At 43.1% G+C, this 11,274-nt stretch overlaps 1 protein-coding gene across 2 annotated transcripts in view; it reads left to right on the top strand.

The window, feature by feature from the left end:
* The first annotated feature begins 3,856 nt into the window (after positions 1 to 3,856).
* IFT81 (intraflagellar transport 81) overlaps positions 3,857 to 11,274 on the top strand; it is a 42,756-nt gene continuing 35,338 nt past the window's right edge. The window contains exons 1-6 of one of the 2 annotated variants that reach the window (XM_037375434.1): positions 3,857 to 4,235; positions 5,017 to 5,120; positions 5,749 to 5,929; positions 8,846 to 8,935; positions 9,992 to 10,057; positions 10,376 to 10,486. In XM_037375434.1, coding sequence (XP_037231331.1) covers positions 4,092 to 4,235; positions 5,017 to 5,120; positions 5,749 to 5,929; positions 8,846 to 8,935; positions 9,992 to 10,057; positions 10,376 to 10,486 — 696 coding nt within the window. In that variant the 5' untranslated portion in view covers positions 3,857 to 4,091. The remainder of the gene's footprint in view (positions 4,236 to 5,016; positions 5,121 to 5,748; positions 5,930 to 8,845; positions 8,936 to 9,991; positions 10,058 to 10,375; positions 10,487 to 11,274) is intronic. The other variant, XM_037375433.1, reaches the window with a different exon arrangement.

The raw sequence follows: 11,274 nt of genomic DNA, 5'->3' as shown, positions 1-11,274 counted from the left end.
GAGGAGGCAGGGAATTTGGGAGTTAATTTGAGCCCTGGAAGAAGAGGAGGGTGGGTGGAGGAAAGGTGGTTTTAAGTTTTGGTTTTGGTTCTTTGAGCCCTGGAAGAAGAGAGGGGTGGGGGAAAGGTGTTTTTAAGTTTTGGTTTTGGTTCTCATTATCCTACTCTAATTTGAATTGTAATAAACTCATTTCCCCCAGTCAAGCTCTTTCGCCCATGACTGTAACTGCTGAGTGATCTCCCTGTCCTTATCTCAACCCACGAGCCTTTTGTTATATTTTCTCTCCCCTGTCCAGTCGAGGAGGGGAGTGATAGAGTGGCTTTGGGGCACCTGGTGTTCAGCCAAGGTCAAACCACTACAGGATCTAATCTTGGCGGTTTGGCTGGAGGTATTAATCTTCTTGCCCACCACGTTCCATACAAGGTGATCTCTCTTTGCCCACGGAGCACGGTTTTGATTTGCTGGCTTCCATGGTGGAGCACACTCACAGTTTTATAAGGCTGTCATCCACAAAGCAGTAGCTATAAAGGGAGGAGGAACTCAGGAGGGAGTAATGAAGCCATGCCTGCAGATCTGAAGAGCTCTGGGTAGTTTATTCGCAGGCTCATTCTCTTTCTTTTGCACATTGCCTCTGCATAATGCCTTTTCAATAAGCAGTTTCCATAAGCCTTTCCCAAGCAATATAAAAAAAAATCCCTATGCAGAGAACTGTATGGAACTATAGGGCTGAACTGTTACAATGACTCTCATGTCATGAGGAAACTTTGCTTGAAACCCTGTATCACTCTCCATGCAAACTAACTTGGGAATTTGGAAAATGCCCCAAGAATTATACAACAAACATATATGAACGTTGGCCTTTGATTCTGTAAGACTTGATCCAGATACCACATGACTCCAACTAAGATAACTTAAAACAAGTTAAGCATCAAACAAATATCCCAAATGCTTTCTGTAATATTTACCCAAGGTTGCACTGAAATCTATTATCTCTTTTATGTCTGTGAAGATTCTGTTGTGATATAGAGGTCAAGACATTGAGCTAAGCCTTATTTTATTTTTTTTTAAGCAGTAAGTTTGAAAATTCTGATGCCACTACAGACTGTAAATACCAAGCAGCAGGCAGGCAGCCTGGGGTAGCAATATGGCTATTTTGGGCTGCACTTATGAATAGCACAAAATGGTTGGAAGAAACGATCATGAAAACATACAACTTTAATGATGACACAGGTTCCCCCACACTTTCCCCAAGCTGGGAAGTCCCATAGAACTGGGCTCCAACGTATGATCTTGCTCCTGACTTCAATCACTTGAGCTGTCAAACGGGTACAGTCCAATTCTAATGACATCTGGTCATGGAGGTCTCCTTCCCCCCAAGAGTCAGAACAATTAGGCTTCATGGGTTTCCACTGTGACAGAGTTAAACAATCTCACCATGTTATTTTTCTCCTTATCTTGGCATTTCCTAAAGTTTTCAGACTTCCTTCCTCTTCTTTATCTGTCACCTCTTTAATGTTACAGAGATATAAGAAGGGAGCGGTCCTTTGCTTCTTGCAAGGTGTGGAGACTGAAATAGTCTGATGTAGAGGAGAATCTTAGAGCAGCACTCTCCCACCATACCCAGCACAGATCCCTCTCCATCCTCAGCACTATTGGCACAATTGCTTTCTCCTCTGCACCGAGGTTTGAAGAAAAGATGTGTATGGGTATTTACAGAAACGGTGTTTCTCTAGCATTAAGTGAGGGACCCACACCAACTGCTTCCTATTACCCATTAAGGCAGTCTACAGGGAGCAGGACCTGGCCCCCAGGGCCTCTACAGGCAACATCGTTTTCATTTGCTCTCTCTGTGTATTCTATATGCTCAAAATACTCATCAGAAGAAAAACGTAATTGATACCAGGAAAACATGTCAAGGGAAAGTAGATCTCTTCTGGGAACTTGTAGGTAAATACGGTTCCTAAAGGTCAGTATACGTACTGAAAGCACAAAGGAAACATGAGCTAGTTTTAAAGTTCAAATCCAGGAGTCAGGAGACTTGGATTATGTTCCTGGCTCTACCACAGCTTTCATGCACAACCACAAGCAACCCATCCATCCCCTCTGTAGCTGAGTTTAGCCAGTTAAAAGCTAGGACACCAGTGCAGTGTCACTTTTCAGGCTTCCCGTGAAGACCAGTAGATTAGTATTTTATGAAGCATTTTCTGTTCCTCAGAAAGAAAAAAGGAGATTACCTAAGACAGACGCAGTGCTTAGAATTGCAAAGTATTACATGCTATTTACTGAGTCAAATTCTGCAGTGATTTACAACCTGTGCATTTCAATTGGCGCCAATTTAGTATGACTCATTGCATATTTTAATCCATCATCTGTGGATTCACATGGGATTCTAAGACTATCCAAGAAGCTGATCGCAATAGCAGAGGCTCCAAAATCCACCTATTTAAGGTCTAAGCACGGGGTTTGAAAGATCCGCAACAAAAAACTTGCAGATTGAGAGATACCCATTTCACGAACAAGTTTCACTTTAATATATAGTTATTTTTGATTCCTTGGCATTTTTGAAGCTCCTCTCCTCGTTTCAGATTTAGCATAGCTAGCACTGCATATTTATTGCTACTCTGAGGCACACTGACAACTGATGTTGAACCCTGAGGGCATAAATCTGCTGTTTGCCCTAGTGAAGCCTGGGCACAGGACCTGGCACAGGATCCTCTGTGCATTTTTCTGTCTCGCAGAAACGAAGTAACCGTACACCTGATACGTACATCAGCCACACATGACATCCCTTTATATTCTTTATACTGACTTTATACAGTCAAAGACTGCCAGAAATCTTAATTGGGTAACTGCATCAATCTGTTTGTACATCTCCTACACATGCGACAGCAGCCTCCTTCTTAAGAAACCGCAAAGCTAAGTATATACTTGAAAGGGTGAACCTCAAACCTATTTTTGCTGTTCCTTGCATCAAGGAAACGTGCTGTGAAGGAGCCCCACGAGCGCCGCAGCCTATGGAGCACAGGCCCCAGCATGGCCTCCCCGCCACCACAGCCAGGCTTCCCACACCGCAAAGCCCCCCGAACCTGCCCGGGGGCTAAACCCCTCCGGCGTCTGGCGAGGGTGCTGTGCCCACCCCGCTGCCTCACAGCGCCGCGCAGGGCAGGGCAGGCCCGGCGGCTCAGGTCAGAAGCTGGGCATCAAAATCCCAGTCCCTGCCCAATGGGGGGCGGGAAGCCGGGGGGACACTGGACACGCCGGGTGACAGCTGCCCAGGGCCCGCCGGGCTGGCCAAGCGGCGCAGCGGGAAGGGCTGCCGGGGCAGGTCGCGGAGTCGCCGGAAGGCCTCCCGGTGCGGCCTGCTGCGCGCTGCCTCTCCTCTGGCCGCTGCAGGCTGCGAGGGCAGCGAAACAAGCGAAAGAACAGGGACCCGCCGGGAGAACCGAACCGAACCGAGCCCGCCCCGCCCCGCCCCGCAGCCCGCCCCGCCCCCGCTCTGCGCAAGCGCGGCCGCCCCTGGGCAGTTTCCAGCCGCTCCGGCGCCTTGCGGAAGTGACGCCATTGCCCTGGTCCGGGCAATCGTTACCAGGGTAACCGGGAGGCGCGCGCGGGAAGTCCGGGGCGGCCCGGCACCGGTCCGCGCCGGGGGGGGGGAAGGACGAGGCGGCCCCGCCGCCTCAGGGCGCTGCAGCTGGCGGGCGGCCCCGCCGCCTCCCCCCGCCGCCTCCCCCCGCCGCCTCCCCCCGCCGCCTCCCCCCGCCGCCTCCCCCCGCCGCCTCCCCCCGCCGCCTCCCCCCGCCGCCTCCCCCCGCCGCCTCCCCCCGCCGCCTCCCCCCGCCGCCTCCCCCCGCCGCCTCCCCCCGCCGCCTCCCCCCGCCGCCTCCCCCCGCCGCCTCCGTGAGGGGCCCGGCCTTCCTCCCTGGGCCGTGGGGCTGTCGGGGCGGCCAGGCGGGGCCCCGTGGGCCGGGGGCACCTCACCGCCTCGGGGGCGCCTCCAGCCACCCTCCCGGCGGCTCCCGGCTCACTCTCCCTGCAGAGGCCTCCTGACATCTCTTCTGTCTTTCCTGCAGAGGTTTTTCCAGGACACGATCATGAGTGAGCAAATCCAGTTCATTGTTGAGAAGCTCAATCAAGAGCCCTTCAGGAAGAACTACAATTTAATCACCTTTGACTCCTTAGAGTCAGTGCAGTTGTTGCAGCTGCTCAATGATGTTCTGGGGGAGATTGACCCAAAGGTAAGGAAGGCAATCAGGGCTGCTCAGGCCTGTGTAATCACAAGCATCTTAAATGGGCTTGACACATCAATGTGCTTTTATTTAGGCCTGGCTCTGTATAATCTTGTGGCGTGTTTGGTTTACCAGAATAGCTTGTATGAATCTTCCTGGAAATAAATGTGCCTGGCAAGAATTCTTTCTGTCTATACATCTATGTGTTTTGGCAAACCAGCAAATGTTTCTTGGGCCAGGGGTACTGGATCCCTGTCCCCCAGAAACATAACTGTATATTTTTCTGTGGAATCAGGATACAGGTCTTACCTTGGTTCATATGGACAACTGCTGTGTTCTTGCACACATGCATAGGGTAGGAACTGATCAAGGACTGAACCTCATGACTTAGCTGTTGCAATTGATATTGAATCCCTCTCCTTTGGGGCTACCAAAAGTGTGTGTGAGATCAGAAGGGATTGTTTATACATCGGGGGTGCAGATATGTGTGCCTTGGTGTGCTAGGATAGCTGACTTCCTTAGTGGAAGTAATCAGCTCATGTACATAGATGAGGTGCCATGAGCCAGGAGAATGTATACCTCAAATAAATTTACCTGAATACACACGTTGGAGAAAAATCCATTAGAAGAGAATTGAAGTTTGGTGATAAAAAGTATGTTCTGTATGGAGCATCTAATTTCATTGACATACCATGATACATGGATAAAGTCAATTCCTTTAGTGTTGCTAGTTAATTAACATGACTTGGACAAACAGTGGATAATTAAATTTTTTTTTAAAACGATTTAGCATGCTGTTGACATTAGAGAAGAGCTGCCGGAACAGACAGCTAAAAGAATGTTGAGTCTTCTTGGTATCCTTAAATACAAACCTCCAGGAAGTATATCAGACTTGTAAGTATCTTTTTGTCTACAGATCACGGTAAAACATCTTTTACCGTTTACAATTCAGTACTTGTGTGTCTTTTTGATCTCGACTATCCCAGTGGGTACGTGTAACGCCTTGAAGGCAGCTCCTGCCTTGTGCCTATGGAGTGTATGTTATAGGGGATGGCAGCAGAAGGCTGCGGCGGGTGTAGGCTGCCCTCAGTCCCCGCCGCAGTCGCTGCTATTGCGGAGCCAGCCAGGAGAGGGTGCCGCATGACTGGAGGGTCAGTCCCGTCCCCGTCCCTTTCAAACCACCCGCCCGAGGCTGGATTGCACCCTTCTGCGCCAGGTTATAGTCCAGAAAACCTACACTCTTCCCACATTGCGATACTCTTCGGGAATAAAGGCAGAAAAGGAAGAGTTGTTGTTGCTGGCTTTAGCCTTCCGATGTGTTTACGGGGGTTTTATCTGTCTCAAGGTAGCAGAATTGGGATCATAAACAGCAAACCGGCATCATGAATGTTTTCTCTTTTCATAACATTAATAAAATCATTAAGCAAGTGGAGGGGGAATGTCAAAATATTGCAGATTGTGCCAAGCTAGTGTTCTTTAGTACGAGAGTTATTGGTATTTTCTTTTTGTTGTTTTCATATAGGAGTGCATTTCGCCAAGGGTTAGTCACTGGAAGCAAACCTGTAATTCATCCTGTTTTACATTGGCTTCTTCAGAGGACCAATGAACTCAAGAAAAGAGCTTATCTGGCACGTTTCTTAGTAAAATTAGAAGTGCCAGCGGAGTTTCTACAGGATGATACTGTGGCTGACGTCAATAAACAGGTACAGTTTTCCATGAATGCCAACATTTTACATTAATTAAAGTGCAAATAGGAGGGATAAATGAACTGGGAAGTTACTGTTGAGCTATGTGTTCAAGTGAGTTATATTAAGAGCATGTTGGAATCAAGGGTGAGCAAAGATTCCTAAGAAGAAATGCATGTCTTGACCACTTTTCTTCCAATAACCCTGAAATTGTATGTTAATGGGTAGCATTGAATTAAAGGTTTCAAGCCCATTAAATACTGGGTGCTAAATAATGTTCAGAGGCATGCTGGCCAAGACAGGCTTTTATTTCTTAATTATTAAACACTTTTTCTTCCATATGAACTATGAAAAGGATATTTTTAACTTTATAAATTACAACTTCAAACTAGTCCAGAAAACGTTATGACCAAAAGCCAACGTCTCCTAATTGTCAGTTGATTATATAGTATTTAGTACCTAATATTTGTATCAGCCTTATCCCACTTCTGCTTCAAACATTTATGTTTTTGTGAAAAAGTAAAATATTTCTTTTTCCTGAGCTGACATTCCTATTCATTATGTTTCCACTTCTTTTGTGAGCATTAAATGTTGATTTTAGGTAGTCAGGCTGGGTGGATTTGAAATGTAAAGCTTAAAGTGAATCAAAGTTATGGTTTTAGACCTGTATTATGAGGTACATATTTACCTCATTTTTATCCAGTTTTCTGTGCCTTTTGTTATACATAGTGACTTGCAAAATCACAGTGTTTTTGAATGTTTGTAACAGGTAACTCAGTCTATTAATTGTGTACCAGCAAAGCTGTATAGTCTGACTAAAGCTTGACTAAACCTCTTATTTTTCTGTTACCACTAACAATATTGGATTTATAACCTGGAATAACTAAGCAGAAGTAGCAAAGAGAGAAAGGAATGCAGATTGTATGGTTTTTCAGTATGTCGCAGTCTTAGTATGTATAAATATCCAACTCCCATAATTTCCATTAGGTAAGATGTGTTCCTTTTTGGAATTACAGTAATATAACCATCTTATTAAATTAATACCTTGCTGATTATTTCAAAACAGAAGCTATGGTAATATAGTACCTTAAAGTAATTTAACATTACAATGCAAATATTGAGAATCTAATAGATTAAAGAATTTAGCCTAAATATTTAGATACAGACTTGCAATAGTGTGTTTTAAGAAAATATTTCAAATATGAGAGTTTGGAAGTCGTAGAACATGGTCCAGTTTTATGGTGTATAGGATGAAGTTTAAATGTACTTTTGTAAATTATTTAAACAAGATACTGGGAATACTTGCCACCTTCCCAACTGGGTTGTGATTTAGACATCGGATCGGCTGCAGTATATAGTTTAAAAAGTTAGCAACTTCAGGCACAAATCTAGTTGTCTGGTCATCAGTGAGTTGCCCCCAGGTGCCAGGAACCTTTCTGCGATAGGAACCTGGGTGTTCTTTGGTCATTTGAGTGTGTCACGTATTTCGGGTGCATGTGGGATAGCTGCAGCTTTTATTTGCTGAAAGTGAGAAACCTTCCCTTCATTATGATCGGCCAGCTGTGCTATGCCCTTGTTTGAATCTTGCCACTGGTCTTGAAATTTTGTGGTCCTATAAGGAAAAGACTTACTAAGCTCCCCTTTTGAAAGAGGGAAGAGAATCCACACAAAGGAAAGCTGTGGGCATCAGCAATTGTGAATACAGTTGCTCAGAGACTACCTGCTATTTGATTATTTGTTAAAGTACTTCTATAATGCCTAAGTGATATAATGCAGGCCAGTTGTGTCTTTACTCCTACTTTTTTGTAACTTGCTCTTCATTGTCCAGCGTGTGCATACCTTGTCATACCTTTATTTGCCATTTAATGAAGCTCTTTCTCTATTACTTTATCTTCTTCTGAGTAGCCATTTTATTCCCATTTTGTTTTAATTCATTCCAGCTTGTTGGTGTGTGCCTGATATTGAAACAACCAGAAATGAACAGAGCATTCTAGATGCTGGTTCCCCAGGGTTTTATAGAATAGAATTGCTGCTTCACTGCTCAGGATATGATGCCTTTGTTTGAACTGGCCTTTGCTGTTGCCATTTTGTGTTCAACATTTATATCAATTGCTCTTTCCAGGAAGTAAAAAATGACTTGATATTCTCTTTTTAGATTTTTCCATCTCATTGAGTGGCTGTTTCTGTGGAGATTATCTTTCCTTATATCTCAGCTTGCATTTCCCCAAGTTGAATCTAAATTTATTTCCTATCCATATTTCTAAACTCTTTCTGTCCCCTGTTATTTCTCTACCCACACAGACTTTCACACTGCCTCTCAGTTTAAGATTACTGGTGGGCAATATACTGGTGTGGAAGTAGCACACTGTCTACTTCTTTCTAACTACCGAACTACATATATCAATCTCTGTAATATACTGAGGGCATGATTACGCAATGTGTCAAACCTGTTTCTCACATGTAAAGTCAGGTGTGTGCTCGGATTCCTTTGCTGAATTGAAGCTCAGTGCTTTATAAATTTAAGATCCGTTGCTTCAATCAAGCATGCTATTAGATCAAGCTCTTCCTTGTTGGGCTGATAAATTTACATATGTGATATGCACAGATTTATAGTAAGAGAGAATAATTTGTTAATATGGCATTGTCCCTTTCAGATAACATCTTATCTTCCTGTTTTGGAAATACACTATGTATTCCAAGGGAAGAGGTGAAAATACCGAAGAAATTGTGAAACTTCTGAGCATACTTTCAAATGCAAGATAATTCAGTGTGATTTTTTTATTATTTCATGTTGACAAGCTTTTGTGATGAAAAAATGCCTTTAATTCTTGTTCTCACCATATTTCTATTTCTGTATTTACTGTCTTAGTAGTAAAGCAACATGTTGATCTGAAAATCCTTAGACACAGAGATGGTTTTTATTTCATTTTGTAGTATGAAGAACTGATGGAAGCATTTAAAAACCTACATAAGGAGTGTGAGCAGCTGAGAACATCTGGTTTATCTACTGCAGAAATAAGAAGGGTAAAAAATTCTGACAGAATCGCAGAACTTTTGTTTAGGTTTTTCTTGAATATTTTTGTTGGTTTTGTGGCCTCATTACAGTGTGCAAGTTGTAGAGGTCAGAGCTGGTAGGCACTGCAGCTGCCTTTTTGAAACTGCTTTGTTGGCAAACAGATGAGAAAGTCCTCACTTGTGCTTAAGACTGAGCTTTCTGAAGCAGGTTGGGAAACAATGCTGCCAAGACTCCATTCAGCATGATTTTCAAATATTAGAACTCCCTTTCCTCTGAATGCAAACTGATGCAAAGCCTTTTGCTTCACTGACGTAGGGTAGTAATTTCAGAGGGTGTTGAATGAATTAAGAGCTTATGTCAACAAAAATGATGATCCTGTGTGGCTAAGGTGTGAAGTAAGGATATTTGCTTTCAGCAAAATATTTAAGCATGTGTACAGCTTTCCAGTAAGACATATAGACGAGTTAAGCAAATGTTGAGATAAGGTCTACATTTGGAGAATTTAGTTCCCTTTCTCTTGTAACTTAGTCTGTGGAGTCCAGCTGTTGTAAAATAGGATTAAAGGAGAATAATAATTGGTTAAGTGTTTTAGCACTAGAAAGTGTGTCTTTGAACACAATTTTAATACAAAAAAAGCCAGCAAACATCTCTCCTATGCAACTTCATGCAAAATTGTCTGCCAGGAAGTGGATAATGATGGTAACATTACGAACATATGTTACACTGCATCAAATGTTGAACTCATGCTGATTTTTCCTTGGTTGTTTCTGTTTGCTTGTTTTTATTTTAGAGAAATCAACCTGCTTTTATTTTAAATGTTCACACTAATACTCAAGGATGCAGATGAGGGAATGTTAGCATAAAGAGAGCGGGAACTGTGGGGGAAGTCAGAGAGAAGAGATTGGAATCTTGGATGTTCTGATCATAGATCAATAAAATTATAACTGCCTCAGTGTATTCAGAGAAAAATTCCATTTTCGTATTAATTTGAATAGTATTTAGTCCAATCCCTATTATATTGTAAATAAATTAACATTTCTTTCTTTGTTTTTTCTGCTTTTTAGGACATCAGTGCAATGGAAGAGGAGAAAGATCAACTCATCAAAAGAGTAGAGCGTCTTAAGAAGAGGGTAATAGGAGAAGTAACACTGTTACGTTTCAGTGTCATAATACTTGGCTTGCAACTCTGATTTTGGAATGCAAACAAGGATTAAGATAAACATACTGTATGTCTAGGAAGGAATCGAATAACTAACTGACCCACAGGGAATCTGCCTAGGCCTTAGTCCAGAGCTTTTAAGAATCTTGAGTCCAGTACTTTGCTGTCATTTCTGAGTAGTAACATCTATGGAAGGGAAGTGCTAAGTGGGCTTGTGAGACATATGATCTCCTTAATGTATTTCTCAAATATCTGACAGTAACATGCACTATTTATCCACTTGCTGTAGGTGGAGACAGTACAAAATCATCAACGGATGCTTGAAATAGCAAGACAGCTTCGCTTAGAAAAAGAGAGAGAAGAATCTTTGGCTCAACAGAAACAAGAACAAAAAAATCAGGTACTGACATAAAAGCATACGTGTTAAAATAAATGGTTGTTGACGTTTGTTTGGGAATCATGCATTTTAAAAAGTACCTCAGGAAAAACAGTACAGTTTCTCCCAACACTAGCAAATTCAATCCTATTCAACATATATATGTACATTCTAAGGGAAAAGGCTTGACCCTGCAAGTTCGGAAAACCTCATTCAAGGTACTTGGCTGCCTCAGCTGCCACTGACATCATCATTTAGCAGTCCCAGGAAATGTTCCATGACTTACTCTTGTAGCACCCTAAGATAATTCTTTATATTTATGGTAGTGAGCAAATGTTTCCTTAGTTTGATTTGTATCTCTGTGCAGCTGCACTAAGATTGCAGGGGCTGAGTAATACAGCCAGTACCTCAGCTTTTCATTGGGTGCAGGGAATATGTATTCCAGAGCAACCTTGGCATATTGTTCCCAGAGTTTGACAAAAATGATGTCCTGGGAAGCCCTCGAAGCAGATGACATCTGAATATAAGGGTGGGTTTTGTTCCTGAGCTATGTTGTCAAAACAAGATACTTAAATAAAATCCAGTGCCCTATTGTTGCATCTTCTCACCAAATTCTGTAGCACAAACTTCAACACTGTATTAAAAGGGGAAACCCCAGATTTCTAGTATCGCAGTCTGTATCTAGATGTGGAATCTGTGTGAATCGGTAGGCTTTCAAGGGGATGGGTCTTTGCTTGGACCCAAGTGAGACCACAAGTCAAATGAAAGTGATGTCCAGCTAATTTCGGTTCTTAGTACACATCTCTCTAAAT

This window comes from Falco rusticolus, chromosome 1 (genome assembly GCF_015220075.1).
Source record: "Falco rusticolus isolate bFalRus1 chromosome 1, bFalRus1.pri, whole genome shotgun sequence".
Lineage (NCBI taxonomy): Eukaryota > Metazoa > Chordata > Aves > Falconiformes > Falconidae > Falco > Falco rusticolus.
The sequence above is the reverse complement of the archived record's forward strand: the minus strand, read 5'-3'. Positions and strand labels throughout refer to the sequence as shown.